Here is a 21,839-nt window from a genome sequence, read left to right as displayed (position 1 = left end):
CATCGTAAAAGGCGCCGAGATTGGTGAAGACTAGATCTAATTTACTTTGTCCACGAGTTGGCAAGGGGACAATTTGGCGGAGATCGAAGGCGTTCCTTAGACGAGAGCAATTTAACTTGTTAAAATCCCCCAAAAGAAAGAGGCCACAGTCAGGAAAAATGGCTTCGATTTTTGATAGTGACTCGTACAAGTAATTTAAAATCAAGGAATCGGTTGCACTCGGCGGATGGTTAATAGTTCCAACAATAATAGATGTTATGCCCCTAGGGAGCCATTTGGGGCGGATTTTAACCCATAAAACTTCAAAATTTTCGTCCATAAGGTCGGATAGAACATCAAATCAGATAGAATCGCGGACGTACGTGCAAATGCCTTCGTGATCACTTGTTTCCCTGTCTCTGCGGATGATATTGTAGCCCGGAACCAACACGAAATTGTCATCAATGTGGTTTTTGAGCCATGTTTCCGTGATGCAAATGAAGTCCAGATTTGCATTGGTCACTCGATCTTCGTCAATCTTTGGTGAGAGAGACATCACATTTGAGAGAATAAAAGCCGGCACAAACGAGTAACCAGAGCCAGATTCCAAGAGGGCTTCGAGACGAATAACCTTGCAGTTAGCAGGAATATGTCCCGAACTGGACGCCGTGAATTTAGTTTTACGGCTCACTGATCTTGACTTTGTAATGGTGGTTATAATATGGCGCTTGTAAGTTTCTCGTTCTTTAACTTGGTTGCCTGATCGCTTTCCTCGGTAACGGGGCCAAACTTTCTCCTCTAGAATAATATTGTTAGGAAAAGATGAGGCTTGCATCATGTCGATGAGGTAAAATAGCAAAATAAACATAAACAGTTTAAAAATATGCGGAGCTGTGAAAGCCATGTGCAGCCGTGAAAGGCGCATACATTGGTTTCCAGCTATACAAGGCTATACACAGCTATACAAGGCTATACACAGCTATACGCGGCTATACGCAGCTATACAGGGATATACACAGCTATACAAGCCTATACACAGTTATACAAGCCTATACATAGCTATACAAGGCTATGCGCAGCTATACACGGCTATACACAGCTATACAGGACTATACAGGGCTATACACGGTCATACACAACTATAAAGGGCTATACGCAGCTATACACGGCTATACACAACTATAAATGGCTATACGCAGCTATACCGGGCTATACGCAGCTACATAGGGCTATACACAGCTATACAGGGCTATATTCAGCTATGCAGGGCTATACACAGCTATACAGGGCTATATACAGGGATATACACAGCTATACAGGGCTATACAGGGCTATGCGGAGCTGTGAAAGCCATGTGCAGCGGTGAAAGGCGCATACATTGGGTTCTAGCTAGAAAAGGCTATACACAGCTATACACGGCTATACGCAGCTATACAGGGATATACACAGCTATACAAGCCTATACACACCTATACAAGCCTATACATAGCGATACAAGGCTATGCGCAGCTATACACGGCTATACACAGCTACACAGGGCTATACACAGCTATACAGGGCTATACACGGCTATACACAACTATAAAGGGCTATACACAGCTATACACGGTTATACACAGCTATAAAAGGCTATACGCAGCTATACACGGCTATACGCAGCTACATAGGGCTATACACAGCTATACAGGGCTATATTCAGCAATGCAGGGCTATATTCAGCAATGCAGGGCTATACACAGCTATACAGGGCTATACACAGCTATACAGGTTTATACACAGCTATACACGGCTACCCAAGGCTATACAAAGCTATACAAGGCTATACGCAGCTATACGCAGCTATACGCTGCCATACAGGGCAAATATACAAAGAAAATTATCGTCCTGTTTCCATTCTTACCGCCATTTCTAAAGTGTACGAGAAGGTTCTGTTTGACCAGCTGTACGGCGCTTTCCATGAACATCTTTCTCCGAATCTATCTGGGTTCTTGAAGAAACACTCTTGTTGCACCGCACTCTTGAAGATGACTAAGGACTGGAGGCGAATCCTTGACAAAAGGGAAGTAGTTATAACCGTGGCAGTGGACCTTTCCAAAGCATTTGATTCTATCAACCATAACCTCCTATTGGCTAAGTTAAAAGCGTATGGCTCCTCTCCGTCTGTATTAAACTTGATTTCTTCCTATTTGTTGGGGCGAAGACAGCGAGTTAAGTTGTCCAGTGTTTGCTCCAGCCACTCAGAAGTAATGGTGGGCGTTCCCCAAGGGTCCCTCCTGGGACCGCTGCTGTTTAACATTTATATAAATGATTTGAACTACGCCATACCGGATGTATCTCTGAGGTTATACGCCGACGACACAACTATGTATGCCTCAGACGTCTCGCCCATGGTTCTCGAATTTGTAGTGAATAATGGTCTTGAGCGGTTATCATCGTGGTTTCGCGAGAATCATCTGGTGATCAACAACACAAAGACGCAAGCAGCACCCATTGGTCCCTGTAAGTACAGTTACGACCTGGCCATACATAGCTCTGTCATTGAGACACTGCCATCTATCAAAATACTTGGCGTTGAACTTGATAGCATGCTATCTTTCAAGGATCACATTACTAAACAGCTTCAAAAGGTATACCCTAAAAGTGGCGCACTTAGGAGAATCAGGCGTTTTGTCCCTGACAATGTTATGATAAGCCTCTATAAAACTTTCATTCTCCCTCATTTTGAAAACTGTTGCCCCCTTTTTCTTGGATTTGGGAAAGTGAAAGCGAATCGGCTAGAAGATGCCAACTATTTTATTCTTAGATCATTGCTAGGTTATCTCAAGCGTACCCTTTATGATGAATTGCTGCGAATCTTGAATATGGAAACGTTAGACCAGGGAAGGAAACAACAATCCCTTATTCTGTTATATAAATGTTTGCATAACGACGGTCTCAAATACATCAGAGATTTTTTTAGTTTTAGGGAAACTATGTACAACCCGAGAGGAACCGGCATTAATTTGTGCGCACCTAAATTTAATTTAAATTTTATGAAAAAATCCTTCACTTATATGTGTGCGCAGCTGTGGAATGAATTACCTAGAAGTGTAAAACTGGCCAATAATATCAACCTTTTTAAGAAGCTATTGACGACATTGAAACTTTAGCTGCTTCTCAATTTTATACTTGTATTTAAGTGACTATCAATTTCATTGTACAAACTTAATTTTTAATTTTAATTTTAAATTATTTAAGCTACTGCTTCACCATTTTATACCTGTATTTAAGCAACTTTGAATTTTACTGTACAAACTTTAATTTGAATGTTAATTGTTAGTTATTTTAATTTCAGGTTTTGACAGTATGTATTAGGTTTTTTAGATTCTTAATCTTAGAGGCACGTACGTATTTTGAACGAGCTCTATGAGCTCCTTGACGCTACGTGGGTAAATAAAGTATTGATTGATATTGATTGACACAGTTATACAGGGCTATACGCAGTTATAAAGGGCTATACGCAGCTATACAGGGCTATACAAAGCTATACACGGATATACACGGCCATACGCAGCTATACAAGGTTATACGCAGCTATACACAGCTATACGCGGCTATATACAGCTACACAGGGCTATACACAGCTATACAGGGCTATATTCAGCTATGCAGGGCTATACACAGCTATACAGGGCTTTACACAGCTATACACGGCTATACAAAGCTGTACAGGGCTATACGCAGCTATACACGGCTATACGCTGCTATACAGGGGCTATACACAGTTATACAGGGCACAGTTATAAAGGGCTATACACAGCCATACACGGCTATACGGGGCTATGCAGGGCTATACACAGCTTTACGGGGCTATACACAGCTATACAGGGTTCTACATCGCTATACACGGCTACACATAGCTATACACGGCTATACAAGACTATACACAGCAGTACACGGCTATACGCAGCTATACAAGGCTATACGCAGCTATACACGACTATACGCAGCTATACAGGGCTATACGCAGCTATAAAAGGCTATACACAGCTATACACGGCTATGCACAGATATACACAGCTATACAAGGCTATACACGGCTACACACTGGTATACAGGGCTATACACGGCTATACGCAGCTATACAAGGCTATACGCAGCTATACACGGCTATACACAGCTATACACAGCTATACACAGCTATATTCAGGTAGCAGGGCTATACAAAGCTATACAGGGCTATACACAGCTATACACGGCTAAACACAGCTATACAAGACTATACACATCAAAGACATCAACGTTTCAATTGAAGGCAACGATTTATGCACTAGTGTGTATTACAAACCTACAGACTAGCATAATTACTTGTTATATTCGTCTTCGAATCCATCTCACGTTAAGAATTCCATTCTTTTTTCTCACAGGGCTATACACAGCTATACAGGGCTATATTCAGCTATGCAGAGCTATATTCAGCTATACAGGGCTATACACAGCTATACAGGGCTATACAGGGCTATACACAGCTATACAGGTCTATACACAGCTATACACGGCTATACAATAGGGACTGCATAGGACTCATTTAAACACCTTTTTTGTGAAGTAGCCGACACCCATGCCCCAAGAATCCGCGTGCGAGTCAGGGGAAATAGGGTACCATGGCTAACACGTGAGGTGAGACATCTAATGAATGAGAGAGACCGCTTTCATAATCTGGCATTGAGGTCAAACAATGAGCTTCATTGAAGCTCTTACAAGCGCTTACGCAATGTTGTGACTTTGAAGCTCAGAAAAGAGAAAGAAAGATATTACAACGAACTGTTCCAGGAGACAAGAGGAGATTCCCGTGGGACCTGGAAAAACCTAAAACGGCTACTCGGAAATGGCTCAAAGAGTAGCAGCGCTACTGCTCGTACAGCTAATGAAGCAAAAGACCTTCAATAGCTTCTTTGTCTCTTGTGCCGAAGATTTAAGGTCGATCCACCGATCAACCGCGCGATCCTTTTCCAAATGGCTACCGCAAATTGTCCGCCCAGAAAAATTTAATCTACGAAAGATCACCGTGACGGAAGTTAGAAAGGCTCTTAAAGATTTAAAACCGAAGAAAGCTACAGGTGTTGATGGTATTCCATCTCGTCTACTAAAAGACGGATCAGACGCCCTGGCCTATCCACTATCGCTCATTTTTAATTTAACTATCCAACAAAACGTTATTCCTGCAGAATGGAAAAAAGCGAAGGTGACCCTTTACATAAATCAGGTTCAAAAGATGACCCAAGAAACTACCGCCCCATATCGGTCTTACCAGTGGTATCTAAAGTCCTAGAGCGTTTAATCCACAAGCAGCTTGCAAGTTTTTTTGATGATCATAACTTGCTCTGTAAATTACAGTCCGGTTTTAGAAGAATGCACTCAACTGAGACGGCTGTAACTTATTTCGCCGACGAGATTCTCCTGAATATGGATAAGGGCCTTGTTACTGGTTCTGTGTTTATTGACCTGGCAAAGGCTTTCGACACAGTTGACCATGACATTTTGCTCAGAAAATTAGAGTACTATGGTATATGCGAGGAAAGCCTTCTATGGTTTAAGGACTACTTTACGGGAAGAAAGCAGTTCGTGCAAATTGATTCTCATTCATCTGAAGAGCTTGCTATAACTTCTGGAGTGCCACAAGGGTCCATCCTCGGACCCCTGTTATTCATTGTCTACATTAATGATTTACCACGTTGTGTCAAACACTGTTCTGTAAATATGTACGCTGACGACACAGTTTTATATCTTGCTGGCCCAACAGTAGACAATTTAACTTTTTACTTTAATCAAGATCTTCAATGTCTATCTGAATGGCTAGAAGACAACAATCTTGTTCTCAATGTTTCAAAAACTAAGTGTGTACTATTTACATCTCGAAGGCATAAAGAGCGCGATTGTATTTTAAATCTTAATCTTATCGGAAAGCTCATTTCTTGCGAAACTACTTTTAAATACCTAGGCGTGGTGTTCGACAATTTTATGACTTGGAAGGCTCACACAGACTATATGTGTAAAAAGGTGGCGTCAAGAGTTAGTATTCTGGGCCGCATTAGAAGTTTCGTCACAAAAGAGGCAGCAATACTTGTTCATAATACCTTAATTCTTCCCTTATTTGATTACTGAGACATTGACTGGAGTAACCTTTTACAACAAGATATAGATCGACTACAGCGCTTACAAAATAGATCTGCACGGATTATTACACGTTGCTCTCGGTCATCTGAAGCAATAGATCAGCTGCAATGGCCGACTCTTTCCAGTAGACGCTATTACCACAAGGCTAAACTCGTTTTTCTCTGTCTCCACTCATTAGTTCCTGGTTACTTTTCATCATATTTTACCAGATTTTCGAATATTCACAATTATTCCACGAGGCAAAGTCTGAGGCTACCCCTACCAAAAGTAAAACAGAATTTTGGGAGAAGGACCTTTCTTTTTACTGGCGCAGAAATTTTTAATAAACTTCCTTTAAACATTGTGAAGAGTGAAAACATTCAAACGTTCTGTCGCCGAGCAAAACATTTCCTTTTACCGTAATTTGATATTTTATTTACTATGTTATGTTTTAATTGTGTTTTTAGCTTTGTAGTTTTAGGCTGTTGATGTAGTCGTGAAATCTTAGTCATTGTATATATATATATATATCTATTCTAGAAATTTGATGTAAATTATTTTCAATACAGGGCCCCTATGGATACCAGCCTTAGAGCTGAATGGGCTACCCTGTGTAAATAAAGTTTGCTTTACTTTACAAAGCTATACAAGGCTATACGCAGCTATACACGGCTATACGCTGCTATACAAGGCTACACAGCTATACAGGGCTACAGTTATACAGGGCTATGCGCAGGTATAGAGGGCTATACACAGCTATGCACGGCTATACGCAGCAGCACAAGGCTATACGCTGCTATACAGGGCTATACACAGCTATACAGGGCTATACACAGCTATACAGGGCTATACAGGGTTATACACAGTTATACAGGGCACAGTTATAAAGGGCTATACACAGCCATACACGGCTATACGGGGCTATGCAGGGCTATACACAGCTTTACAGGGCTATACACAGCTATACAGGGTTATACATCGCTATACACGGCTACACACAGCTATACAAGGCTATACGCAGCTATACACGGCTATACGCTGCTATACAAGGCTACACAGCTATACAGGGCCATACACAGTTATACAGGGCTATGCGCAGGTATAAAGGGCTATACACAGCTATGCACGGCTATACGCAGCAGTACAAGGCTATACGCTGCTATACAGGGCTATACACAGCTATACAGGGCTATACACAGCTATACAGGGGTATACAGGGTTATACACAGCTATACAGGGCTATACACAGCTATAGAGGGCTATACACAGCTATACAGGGCTATACACAGCTATACAGGGCTATACACAGCTATACACGGCTAAACACAGCTATACAAGGCTATACGCATCAAAGACATCAAAGTTTCAATTGAAGGCAACGGTTGATGCACTACTGTGTATTACAAACCTACAGACTCGCATAATTACTTGTCATATTCGTCTTCGCATCCATCTCACGTTAAGAATTCCATTCCTTTTTCTCAGTTTCTAAGACTTCGTCGTTGATGTAGTGATGACTCTGATTTCCACCACAAATCAGACTCAATGTGCCAGTTTTTCGATAAACGTGGTTAACCTGTTTCTGTCGTTCAAGCGGGTTACCACCGCGCCCAACTTATTGATCGATATTCAGCACTACAAACGTCGCATAAGGAAGATTCCGACCGCATTCCATTCACTCTCACGTTTCACCCTCACAACCACTCAGTTAAATCCATCATTCTTAAAAACTTTAAATTACTTCAAAACGATTCATAGACAAGCACTATCTTTTCACAGCCTCCGCTCATTTCATTCAAACGCGACAAAAACATAGGCAATTTTTTGGTCAGAAGTTCTTTTCAGACTAATGACCAACCAGGCACTTTTAAATGCACTCGTGCACGATGCAAAACGTGTCCTTTCATTCACAACACTGAAAAAATATCGGGATCTAAACGATCTATTAAGATCACCGATCACTTCACGTGCACCTCCGCCAATGTAATCTATTGCATAACTTGCACTTATTGCAAAAAGATATACATCGGCGAAACAGGCAGAAGACTAGGTGACTGATTTCGAGAACACCTTCGAGACGTGGAAAGGAATGACAAGGACACATCGATACCAGTCGCTAGACATTTTAATGTACTTAATCATTCTAAGCAACATACAGCAATCTGCGGTCTTTCCTTACACTTAGGTAGCACGGAAAGCCGTAAAACTCTTAAACAAAAGCTCATCTTTCAAACCGGCAGTTTAAATCCCACGGGGATCAACGAACGCTTTTAATTCCACTAATTTATTCAGGGCTATATTCATGTTTTTCTCGTTGCCATCTTCCCACCAATAAGGTACTCCTTTTTCTGCCTTTAAAAGCACACACAACCCACAATTCCCCTATTCGCTCCGACGAAGGGCTAACGCTCGAAACGTCAGCTTTCATAATCGTTACGGTGGCCAATTTACCATTTCAACTTTGTTGATATATCCAAATTATACGCATCTATACAGGTCTATACACAGCTATACACTGCTATACAAAGCTATACAAGGCTATACGCAGCTATACACGGCTATACGCTGCTATACAGGGCTATACACAGCTATACACGGCTATACAAAGCTATACAAGGCTATAAACAGCTTTACCCAGCTATACACGGCTATACATAGCCATACAGGGCTATACACAGCTATACAGGGCTATATTCAGCTATGCAGGGCTATACACAGCTATACAGGGCTATACACAGCTATACAGGGCTATGCACAGCTATACACGGCTATTAAATGCTATACAAGGCTATACACAGCTATACACGGCTATACACGGCTATACGCCGCTATACAGGGCTATACACAGCTATACAGGGCTATACGCAGCTATACAGGGCTATACACAGCTATACACGGCTATATGCAGCTATAGAAGGCTATACGCAGCTTTACACAGCTATACGGGGCTATATTCAGCTATGCAGGGCTGTACACAGCTATACATGGCTATACATAGCTATACAGTGCTATACGCAGCTATACAGGGCTATACGCAGCTATACAGGGTTATACATAGCTATACCCGGCTAAACAAAGCTATACAATGCTATACACAGCTATACAGGGCTATATCCAGCTATACACGGCTATGCACGGCTATATATAGCTATACAAGGAATTCCTTCCCCTCCCTCTCCCCCGTTGCCCATTTTTCCACGTAACACCTACTCCCTCGGCAAATGTTTTCTCGCCCCAATCCTCCACAGTTACCAAATCTAAGATGGCGGCCTAATACGAAAATGTGCACTCGTGCGTCCAAAATACGCCGGCATTGCAGGCTAGATGTGGAAGGCAGTTCGAGTGTTACTCACACGGTGCCTTTCATAGCGGTGAAGGTGGAGCGTTACAGGTTTATTCAGACGACAGCGCTTTCTGCAACAGTTGCCTCCTGGAGGAGTTTTAGTTAGGAACTTTAGCTGAGGACACACATGGCAACGAAAAAGCAAGGAACGTTGTATATGTTGGATGGAATCTTATTATCTAAAACGTTAAGTTCTTGTTAGTGTTGCTGCCGTTGTTATCAGTCGTATGGCGTTAATGGACTGATTAGATTTGATTTGAAGATACTGTAATACCAAAATAGCAATGTTTAGCTGAGGAGAGATACGAGGTGTATGTTGCGTCTGTTAAAGAGGTTCTGGCTGCAGAGAAAACAAAACTTCTGGCCTGCAATTCAAATCAGCAGTTTTATTTGTCAGTTGTCAGTTGTTAGAGTTAATAAAAAATTCAGCCCAAAGTATCTACGCTATTTCAGCATCCATGCCATTCCTTATTTTTTAGTCGGGATCATTTGCGGTTCGCTGTGGGGATCATTTGCAGTCCGGGATCATTTGCGGTCCAATTTGGGGATCATTTGCGGTCCGGAATCAGTTGCGGTCCTGGGGCCCGTTTCTTGAAAGTCCCGGTAACTTAACGGACCCGTAAAGCTGTTCTGTTTTCATTTAAGATGGGATTTCAAAAGTTTTGAAAATGATACAATAAAACTATCAACTTAAGAAATGAAAAGGACTGGTGTGGGTGCCAGAACCTGCTTTCCTATCCTTTAAATTTTGATTTTAAAACATGGCTTCGGGCCCCTTAAGTTACCGGGAGAAACCGGCCCCTGGGATGATTTGCGGACCCGTACAGCTCGGCCGTACATCATGGAGCCAAGTATTTTCCCGACTGGCCCTCCCGCTCAATCAATGAATACAATATATCTTAAGCATGGCCAGTCGAGGTTGGTACTAAATAGTAAAATTTCAATCCCTATTAAGACCCAGGTATAAGAGTAGTTCTCTCCGTGACTGTTGTATACTGCAACATCTTCCATGAGTAAAGCTTCAGCGTTGACAGCATGCTGCGCAGACCACCGTCTGACATTTTACCGCGGTTGTTTGTCAAAAAACCTTGGTTTTAGCCAACGGAGTACGAAAGTAAATAATTAGATGCCAGTTTAATACTCAGAGAAATTATAGGTATCAAAAGTGGTTAGGAAATTAATTCCTGATGCAACTGCATAAATAGAAATCCGTGCTGAAAAGAATTACACTTCCTGAACACTCGTACGTTTCCTCGAATAAGTGCCCGGGTAGCCTGCAGTGCGTCTTATTAGGGTAAGTTAAAGGGGAACTGAGGCCTAAAATTGCTCGCGATCGTAAATTCCATCGTCCATGTCAGAGAGAATGGAGGGGAAGGGGACGAAGGAAAGGCGTAAAATTACTCATTGGCCGACCCTCGCCCGTCTTTTTCTTTTTGCGGACCGTTGCTTACCCCCTGGGTACAAATGGAAAATCTAAGACGGCAGCGCTAACTTTCGGCTAAATAGAGGGGCGCTTATTAGAGGCTAATTTGATGAATTTTCGACAATTTTGAGAATAAAACATTCCATGATAGATTTGTTGCGGCAACTTCAAACTTTTACATATGATATATGATTCTACATGTAATCTGGGGAAAAAAGATTTCGCCAGATATCATGACTATTGTAGAATTTCATGGAATTAAGGGGTGTGTCCAAAAGGCCATTTCGGAGAAAACTTATCCAAATCCGAGCCGATTTAATGTTACTCAAAATGGTTTGTCATATGTACAAAAAAACGTTATATATACTTTCAGTGAAAGATAATATTTTATTTTGACGATTTTATCCGTAAAATATGTAAAAAAAAATTAAGGTTAAGATCCAAAATCTTCTCATTCGGTCAGTTTGTGACAGACCGCGGTGGACCGTGGCACACTGCACTGTAAATTCTCCCCATCTCATGTAGTTTTGGTTTGCAAAGTCTCAGATCAAAAAAAGTAAATCTTCCCCGAGATAATGCTGTTAGAGGAGGGCATTAGGGTTTGCTGTTTGACGGTTTTGGCTATTTTTTAGATCGGTTTTTGTGCCAAAAGACGTCGGTTTTTCGGTTTGTTGTTTATTGCGTTTTGCGGATTTTCCGTTTTCAGCATTTGGTTTTCGGTTTTCGTCAAAAAATTTTACGGCGACTCGAATCTGGTATCCGATGTGCTTTTTCGGTTTTTCATAGTTGGGTTCCGGTTGCTCTTCGATCTGATCGTCTGCTGATCCCGAATAGCCGCAACACCTGTGTTGCTCCCTTTGTAACCACAGTAACAGATCGAATACGATTTTAACAACTGAGATGTGCAAATTTATCGGTCTAGACGGGATTGCATGCAGTCTTCGATTTTGATGGAATTTTTTTGCGGTTTTGTGGTTTCTAATAGACCCCAATGCCCTTCTCCTGTTGCAGTGGCATGGCACGGCATAGATGACATAGCTGCACTAATCAATTCACGGAAAGTAGCATTATTAGCTTGCACGACCTAGTTCCTGAAGTGAAAGCATCCTCTTAGGGCGAGGTAACGTTATAAGCTCGTAATCGTTTATTCGAACGCCATGTTTGATTTGGAGTCAGAGTAGACCGTGGGGGTAGGGGACGTGGGAAGGGCGATAATATTCACTCTCCAACTCCAGCCCCTCCCCTTATTTGAGACTGTCACTTACTCCCCTGGTACAAATTGTTTTCTTTCCCAAGCCTTCCGCTTCCATTGAAATGAAAGATGGCGGCCATTTTTCGCTAAGAAAGTACTGAGCACTCACTCGCCCATGCAAATTACGCCTGCTCTGCAGGCTACGACAATAGGGACTTTAAGCAAACCACGACGGCTACGGCAACGAGAACGTGGAAAAACAATAGATCTAATTGGCAGAACAATAGCTCAGCACGTGCGTTTTAAAACTTTGTACATTTCTTAGCCGTCCTTTGCTAAACAACAACGTGAAATCACCAAAATTTGCGTCGTCTGCGCAGCAAAACCGCGCCGGCAAATTAGTTAATTTACATTTGGAACTCAACGCTACTTTTATGCGTTATGTTGAGTTTGAGGTCTGGCGCCCTATGAGACGGTAAACAAATGCAGCCATTTTCGAACTTCTAACTAAAAGTAGAAACTCATTTTTTAATCGACGTCTTCCGTGGCGTTGCTGTCCTGACTGCTTAAAGTCCCTAATATCTTTCGCAGAAAACGTCAGAGAATACATGCTTACTTACCTCCTTCGGTCGTCATACTGTGTGAGCTAGTGATACATGACTGCAGCAGTAAAACGCAAAATAGCGCAATATAAAGGGTCATATTCATTTTGCTATTTTACCCGCGAAACCAATCAGATCACCATCCGTAGCAATGACACCCATCGTGCGTTGTCGGGAAAACTTTGGCGCCCGTGCAGTGCATTAGCGACAGATGGAAAAGCGACACGAAAGAAGAGGTCGCAATGAATGTTTAAGGCTTTCTATTTCTTAAAGAAATTAAAGTTCCTGCCTGGGAAGTGAAAAGAAGAAAAGTGTGTCATCAGGAACCACAAAAGTATATACTAAAAGGTTTGAGCATTTGAAAGTCACAACTTTCAATCTATCAAACATGGCATGACTTTCGCTCGCTTATGGCTGTAACGCGTCCCGAAATGATAAAATGTAATCGAAAAGTTTTAGAATAATGTTTTCGTTACTTAGAAAATATAAGTTGTCAGCTACTGTAGAGCTCTTTCCCAAGTTCCATCCATGATAAAAAGTGTTTTATTCATTTAATTACTGAATGGTTACTTATAAAGTGGATGCGTGAGAAATGTCATCTAAGAAAATACCACGTGAACCCAGGCGAATGCTCGGCGAGAACCGTAGCAACTTTAGAACACCCGGCACTCCTGACTGTAATAAATCAATTGCTCCTGCGCTCCCGAAGTCGAAGATTAATTAAAAGCTAGTGCTCCCGCAGTCCCGCGCCCCCGAAATAGAAGAATAGTTAAAACGTACTCATCACCCTTATGTGGTTCTTTAATGAAAGATCGCCTTTTTAACAGCAATTTGATATATATGGTTTGTTTTGAAACTCGATCAGATATTCTAGATTGGGTCTAGATTGAGTAATTACGTGGACATTGACAGCGTTTTCAAAACTATCGCATGTTGTTTTAAAAGACATTGCTTGAAGAGAAAATACAAAACCATAACCGATCAAGAATGTTTGATCTTTCAAACTGTGAGTCAGTTAAATGCGTACATGCATAGGTTAGTTGACCACTCCCCATGGGGCTTTTCAGGGCTAATCTTACAACATTGTGCGGGGGACTTTACCAGACCGCTTGCGGCAGCTTACAATGACTAAAGGCAAATCGGAAGCTACGTTCCCGACTCTTTACGATAAGTTTGTAGGTCCTTTAACGTCCCATGCTAACCAGTACAGAAGAGTTGCAGGAGACGAGGCGTAAGGTTTTTCGTCCTTATCCGAGAAGACTAGAATGTCTAACCATTTACTGATATCAAAGCAAAGGCAACACATTCTCCTCGATTATTTTAAGACCCTAACTGCTAATTCCACTCGACAGTCCGGCGTTCTACAACATCATCATCATCATGTTTCATCATCATCATGTTTATTTGTTCAAGCAGGTTGAATTTATTGGCAACTGTATAAGCTGATGTGGACCTGCTGTTTTCCCACCCAACCCACCCCAGGGGAGGACATCCAGCACACAGTAATCTCGTGCGTGGGAAATTAACGTCTCTTACCCCTTTCCCTTTAAGAGACGGGACCTCCGGCTTTACGTCCTATCCGAGAAGACGAAACAATGTGAGTGAAGTGTCTTGCTTAAGGACTCAACGTTAAGCCCCAGCCAGGACTTGAACCCGGGCCGTTTAACCCAGAGTCCAGCGCACTGACCACTGGACTACTCACTGACCACTGGACTACTTAACAGAGCAGCGGTCAGCCGTCCACCTACTTCAAGCAGCGACTATCCAAATCCATACGACCCTCTTGCTCTAAGCCATTTTTTCTTCAACGACGAAAGCATGCGTTATCTCCTAGATTGTTCGAGCGTGAAGATCTTTACAGAAGGAAGCAATGAAAAAGGGCGCGAGTTCTTGCTGATTTCTTTTGGAAGAAATGGATACAAGGGTACATTCCGACACCTCAACAACGTAACAAATGGATAGACAAGAGAAGCAATTTAAAGATTTGAGATTTGGTCTTGGTCGTGGTCAACAATTCCCTTCATGAACAATGGCTGCTCGGTCGTGTTGCCCAGATCTTCTATGGACGCTTAGCAGAAATCAAAACTAAGAATACTACTCTCATCAGACCAATTTCAAAGCTAGGTTTGCTCGAGGAAGTACCTTTGTTGCAATGTTGTCGAACGTGCGAACACTCTTGCCGGGAACTGTGCAATAACCCAATATTTCATTGTTTCGTTCAATTTCGTCAGCCCCCCGCCCCCAAGATGTTGTGGCCAGTTTTAAATCTCTTTACTTTCTGTCATGCCTCTAATGTTTCTCGCAATAATTGATTTATGCACGTACTTCTCACTTTCCGCCAGTCTATTTATAAAACATTATTCTTGTGCTTTATGTAAAGTACGCTGTCCCATGTATTCCATGTTTCACACCTTTAAAGCTGTGTGTGTTTTATTCTTGGTTCTGTGTCATAACCCCTTCCATTCGTCGTATCTTCGTATTTGTCGTATTTATCCTCCCATCTCTTTCTTGTCAGGATATTTTCTATAGATCACTTTCTGTTTTTAAGGAATTCGTCTTCACCTCATAAAAAAGTAGCAAATCAGTTGTTGAACAAGCCTGGGTGTTTTTTCGAAGCGGGCTCTTGCCTTCTCATTATAATTTGAAATAAAGTTAATAGGGTTTTGTACACTCTTTTTGCAAAGTAACATTTTATTTACACCACGATTAAAAATTTACAGCATGATTTATACGAATAAGCTTTATGTACACGGACGATTTTCTTACGGAGTGAGGCCACGCTACAAGGACCATCAAGGAGACTGTCCTTTGTATTGTGTATCATAGCAGCCCAGTAACAGACTCAATTTTTTCGCTATTTCGAAGATTCAGTAACTCTTAACTTCGCTGTACTAAATAAGGACTCTTAAAGAGTATCTATATTGCTGAACAATTTGCTGTAAATTCCCTATTTCACTAAAAGTGATTAGGCCCCTTTGAGGGACTCTATCTTACAAGGCATCATTAGGACCCATGAATAGACTAACCATTTCACCAAAAAAAAAAGGTAACTCCCTTTCAGGGAATCCACCTTGCTGTGCTTCATTATAGGACCCATTTACAAACTCTTCATTTCATTGTACATAATAATGTTCTTCTGTAAAAACTCTCCATTTCGCTGTTATTATAGGGTCTCTTTTAGAGACTTTTAAGTTTACTGTACTGTTTATCTAGACTCTATTGGAGGATCTACCTCAAAAGAAGTTTAATTTTACCACACAACATTTCAAGGTTTCTGTAAGAGACTCATAGTAGCCCCATACAATTTAACAAGGCTAACTGCCTGAGTATAAATTATCGGCCATATTAAAAACAAAATTTGAAAGATATCATGAAATCTACAAATAAGGTCCGTGAAACAGAGAGGAGTTTAGTCTTTCATTGAGAACCAAGGATGCTGCAGAACTTGTTTAAGAGTTGGTCGCTGATCTGCTTCGGGATTCAACAACATACGAACGACGTGCTTGACTTCTGTTTAAAAAGGAAAAGGTAGATGATTATCGCACTGGATCAGATTTTTACGGGAAATCCCCTCACTCATAGTCACTGCATCATTTCTTAGGACCTTCAGGGCCGTGATCTCTCGAGGCCCGGAAAAACTTACCCTAGTTCAACTCAAAAAGTAGCGGGAGTGAAACCCCGACTGAATAGCTTAAATGGGCCGTTTCCTTGGCGTCAAGGCAAAGTAATTCCTTAAATTATGCTTAGTTAGCTCGAGTAGCGCTAACCAACCATGACCCAACAAAAGTTTCTTGTAGATCGTAACCAAATATTGAGGGCGAAACTCTCCGACTGTCATGTACAGCAATTTCCGAAAATTTTTTAATTCTGGCAACGGCTCTTTATGATACGGAACTGGTAACAAGAGTGATACAAAGTTTTCACCTAAACCAAACTGTTACCCACCTGATGAAAAGTGTTGAGGTATTCTGGGCTCCATACTTAGGCAATGTTGGGGTTTTTCAAATGCAGAAATAACTGGTGACAACATATCGACCAAAAGGATTCCCATCGCCCATACAGTCGCCTCGCAACCATCATATTTACTTGTTTTCATGAATTCAGGGGGCATGTACTGATTCGTACCTAGAAGAAAATTATTGATAGTTCATTATTTATCTTATATCAAAACCTGAAGAAAGTTTGTAAGTTTGCTTTAAACCAAAGGGAAAAAAATTTCACGAAGTTTGTTGCTTAATAATCGAGAGTTGGAACTGCAAAAGGAATGGGAAAGGGAAACTATGAACATTTGTGGAGGCTCCGCCCATACTTCTGGATGCACCATATTCCTGGCCTCCACTTCCTTCCACTCACTTGCGTAACGTGATGCAATGTATGATTTAATTGGAACAATATGCAATGTTATGGGACGCAAAATCAAGACTAAGAATATCAGCAATGATAAGATGTCCAAACAGAGAGGTTGGGTTCGACGACTGAAAGCTCGTTTTCATACAAGATCTGTCAACTGAACTGGGTTTCTTTCTGAGATCTTAGATGTTTGAATGCGTGATTAACCCTCGTTGTGCTGAGTTGAAGCCACTCGAAACCGATTTCTCTGATGAAACAGTTCTTACCTCTAAAGCTATCAAATGGCTCCTCTTGTATCTCAGATGCCAAGCCAAAGTCAATCAACTTCACTTCATCATTTGTTAAATCCAGCAAGATATTTTCAGGCTTGATATCGCGGTGTATAACACCTTTTTCTTCGCATCTGATGTTAGCTTCCAAGATTTGAGTGAAGTATCGTCTCACTTCTTTTTCTGACAGTGGGTTTCCTGTGGAGTTACGATCCTGAATGACGTCGAAAAAGTCTTTGCAGGATTCTGGTCGTTCCATGACAAAACAGTAATGTTCTTCTGTAAAGATGAGTTGGTAGATTTGGATGACGTTCGGGTGACGCACTCGACTCATCAGATAAGCCTCAGCCGGGATTTCTCTTCCTCTCAGCTATAACAAAGGAGGGGAGAAAGGATATTAACATTATATTATAACATTATTGTCATTGTTATTTCTGTGATCCACGTTGTTTAGTGGCATAAACCAAGATAGTAACTCCGGGGATAACATCCTCTCTTACCTAAACTTAAACTTGTACCAACCTTTTTAAACTCTTGCACTGAACTTCTATTCACAAACTTAAGCGCCACCTATGAAAAAAGTTTTAGGTTGAGTTTTGAATATCGTTATATTTTTCTATTGATAATAAGTTACTAATCAACGTCACGACAACCAGCTTCCTAGAACCCATACTTCTTCCTCCTCCCCCCTCCCCCCTCCCCTACTAAAGCAGCGCAGCTCCGCAGTTCAATTTCCAGTCACAATTCTCATCATAGGTTAGAGAGGCGAGACCCCCTCAGCCTAACTATAAAGGATACGTTTAATATTCGTATAAATTCAATACCTAAACGATAAAATACATACTGGCTTGTTATCCGACTTGCGAGTCGCAGCAACTACTTGACCAAATGAACCAGATCCAAGGAGTTTTCCAATCTCGTATTTCGCAAGATCAGCTAAAAATTGGAGCAGAAACTTAAATGAGCAATCAATTAACTAAACAACACGAGAAGTACTTAAACTTTCAATGACATAGTTATAAAAAAATTATCTTGAAACGGGATAACTATCCATTTCATAAATACCATATTTAAGTATTATAGGGAACAAACTCAGTTCCTTAGACACAAACAACAGGTCGCTTGACATAGCTTTCCAGGGGGTAGGGTGGGGGGAGATCCCTCATTATTGTCTTGCTAACATGTGCGTTTAACTGAGCTGTCGTATTGTGGTAGGTCCTCATTTTTTTCCGGACCGATTGGTGTGTCTATGATTGCTTCCACCTCTGCAGAAGAGAATTCATTTAGGAAAAAGAAGAATTTAATCTCAGTAATGGGAAAAGTGGAATGAGCATACCATTAGAAGACGCCAGTTCCTTGATGTAGTCAGGAGGTTCAGTATTTTTAACTGCCTCCACATAGCTGCCGTAGTTTGGCTCATAACTTGGTGACCATAAAGGAGAATGACAATCCTTCAACCAGTCGGGCTCCTCAGGGTCCTGAAACGTAAACACGTAACCCTGATGTCAGAGAATAATGCTTCAAGTTCTGGAAAACTCGGGTGACAAAAAAAGGTCTCGTGTTGTTAAAATGTGGTGAAAAATATAAGGTAGAAGAATTGATAAAGCAGATTCATGAAGTCTGTTTCCTTCAGAGATCACAACTTATATCTAAGGGGAGAAGTAACTGAAGACTGACAGACTCGTCTCTAGAGCCCTTGTCACCCTTCTTCCGTTGAAAAGCATTTTCCGACTGCGGGCCAAAGGAAAGTGGACTCTGCAAACGAGATCGTTTCTCAGTCCTCTCTCCGTAGGTCGTGTTCTCTTTCATGATTCCTAGGTCTTGGTTTACCCTGGTCTCCATACACCAAAAAACTACAACTACTTTATTCGACATGACAAGATTTGAAAAAGTTTTGCTGAAATTGCTCTCAAACATCTTAAAAACTGGTTAAATTATAAGAATCAGAACGCAGAACACCGACACTTGCATCCGTAGCTTTAGGCACACAAGTACGTGGAATAACCAGTACTCCTTGACCACTGTTAATTCTGGAGATGGATTAGGGAACTTGATGTGAGCTTAGATATCAACCTTTTGCATATTTTTCTCTTACCTCGTAATCCTCATAATCGAGCAATTCTTTACTGATATTATTTTCTTGCGGTGAGTTACCCTGAAGCCTGGCCTCCGCACAGCTCGACCTTTTTCTGTTAAGGTAAAAGAAGCAACAAAGTTAATTATCCTTTCATTAGATACAATTTTCAATAAATATATATTTGTTATTTACCTTGATAGTTTGTAACCGCTATCATGGCTTTCTTGTTGTCGTTTCCCAAAGGACGCCTGTCAAAATATGAGGAAGCGAAAAGATAGTTTCTCAGTTGGTGTGAAATTGACGCTTGATTCACCTCTTGCTTTCTGATTGTACAGCACTTTTCAATCAGTAATACTGGACCACTATATTCTATTTTGCTCTTTGTTAGCGAGTGCGATAAATAGCACAATGGTCATTTCACTGATTAGACATTTTGATAAGCTTATTCAAACGAAAGTTTGGGCACTTAATCAGTTAAACGTTTACTCACCCTGCTCTCGTTTTCGGTTCGTTTTGTTGCAGCAAGGAGATTACTTTTCGCTTTCCGCTTCCTAGAGGGTTGTTCCGATTTACTTGTAATCAGTTTTATATTTGCATGCTTTTCTTCAGGTAAACTCGCTTGATTTAAAACTTTTTCTGAAGAAACTTTGCAGTCCTTGCTCTCTTTCAAGTAACTGGTCTGAGGCACGATGCCTGAACAATTGGATTTTTCCCTAAGATAAAGATAATATCATTATGACAAAATTCTCTACTTATTTGGAGTCGTTAGGTAACTAGATGCTAAGTGGTATACGTTTCGTGGTTCCTTTCACTTATCATATTTCTTACGAAAACATTTTCTTTCGACGTTTTTTTCATTTTTATGAGAATCGTTTTCCAAAGGAGAAAACATGCTTTGCAGTTAAACCAAAATACGTAAACTGGGAAGAAAGGTTTGCCAGGCTGAAGTTTTATCAAATTTTATCAAAAACTTTCGTTAGCAAAATGAAACAAATGCAGGTAGAAACTACATTGGCACGAATACGTCAACAACTCAAAGGTGAAAGAGCTTCTCTACGGAGCCGGTTGCATAAAACTAAATCAAACTGCTGTAAACTCAATAAAAACTGCTGAAGATTTTTGTTCAGTCGTATAACCACATAGGTCTTTTACACAAAGTTGAACTACGTTCCAAAAATCTGCGAAAACCTTACTCTTGAAAATCTGTGGCTCAAAAACGTTTTCCTTCAACCGAACTAACTTTCGCGTCTGAAATTACGCTCACCCGTATTTTGGCCAATTACAAACCAAATTTTCATTTAATACTTACGTAGAACTCCATTTAACATTTGTAAAAGCACGTAAACTAAATTATCAGACTTCGAAAACGTTAAAAATGGCTGAAACTTCCTTCACCCTTGTATTAATTCTCATCACGCGTCGACCAAAAGCTTGTGTTTGAAGAAGCTCTTGCAAGCAACGAGAGTGGTAGTGTCAATCAACAAATTTTTAACCAATCACCTGCCAAAATGTGCAATGATGTTCTCACTCTGCACTGGTGAATACGAAGGAACGTTATGTTCTTGGTCAAGAACGGCATAAAAGAACGGTATGAAAGTACAAATATATCAAATTCATAGGTTAACAATTTTTCATTTACCTTGGTAATCTAGGACTGCAGACAGATCGCTGGATCTTGAGAAAATTCTACAAAAACAAAGAAAACATAAAAAGGTTTAATTATAGCCCTAGTAAAAATTTGCAAATTTCTGCAAAAGACAAGAGAAATTCAAAGATGAAATCAACTTCACAAGGTGCGCTTTTCTGCACTTGACTTCAGGGAATCAAACATTTTCAATTTCTTTTACCCTGCTGATCATACGATATTTTCTAATTGCTAATTATGTCAATACATTTCAATTAGAAAATCCTGACGAGTTAACGACCTTTCTTATTTGTTTTAACTTACCTCGATTTCCTTCTCTGTCTGTTTTCTTTTACTCTCTGGAAGAACATCTGTTCCCGCTTTCCGCTTTCTAGAGTTTTGATTCGATTTCGGATTTTCATTCCTGTCTTTGTCTTGACCTGACCTCGCCTTCTTTGAGAAGCGTGAATTTCTCTTAGGCATGCTCGATCAGAGTTAGTGAATCAGAAAACTTAGCCTTGATTGCGTTGAAATTGTGTCTGTAAACTTTCTCTGCGATCACGGCCAACTAGTCAGTATACAACTGTTTGTTTCTATGGAGAATTTCCAAACTTAAGCCCTAAGTCCTTTGTGACGTGTTTTTTGATGTTTCGCGCGCGCTGAAAGGTATCAAAGTGCGCGTGCAAACTACGACCTTTTCCTAAACAGTGTTCTCCAAAGTTATTAAGCATTACTTAAGTTTTTTTTTTAGCTAAAGAAAAGGAAAGGAAAATAAATTGGATGTGTACCGTAAATTGAAGAAATTTACCATCTGAACTCTCGATCTTTGCACCAAGTTATAAACT

The 21,839-nt window shown here is 40.8% G+C and overlaps 1 protein-coding gene across 1 annotated transcript; it reads right to left on the bottom strand.

Moving 5' to 3' along the window:
- Nucleotides 1–15,380: 15,380 nt before the first annotated feature.
- Nucleotides 15,381–21,477, bottom strand: LOC111328054 (serine/threonine-protein kinase pim-1). The gene is made up of 11 exons (XM_022932403.2): nt 21,319–21,477; nt 21,010–21,056; nt 19,861–20,083; nt 19,563–19,618; nt 19,389–19,482; nt 18,630–18,771; nt 18,138–18,229; nt 17,816–17,863; nt 17,291–17,663; nt 16,620–16,799; nt 15,381–16,184 (listed from the first exon to the last, which is right to left on the bottom strand). The coding sequence occupies exons 1-11, from the start codon at nt 21,475–21,477 to the stop codon at nt 16,084–16,086; spliced, it is 1,515 nt and encodes a 504-aa protein (XP_022788138.2). The 3' UTR covers nt 15,381–16,083.
- Between the last annotated feature and the right edge of the window lie 362 nt (nt 21,478–21,839).

The sequence above is a fragment of the Stylophora pistillata genome, chromosome 2, assembly GCF_964205215.1.
Source record: "Stylophora pistillata chromosome 2, jaStyPist1.2, whole genome shotgun sequence".
Classification (NCBI taxonomy): domain Eukaryota; kingdom Metazoa; phylum Cnidaria; class Anthozoa; order Scleractinia; family Pocilloporidae; genus Stylophora; species Stylophora pistillata.
The sequence above is the reverse complement of the archived record's forward strand: the minus strand, read 5'-3'. Positions and strand labels throughout refer to the sequence as shown.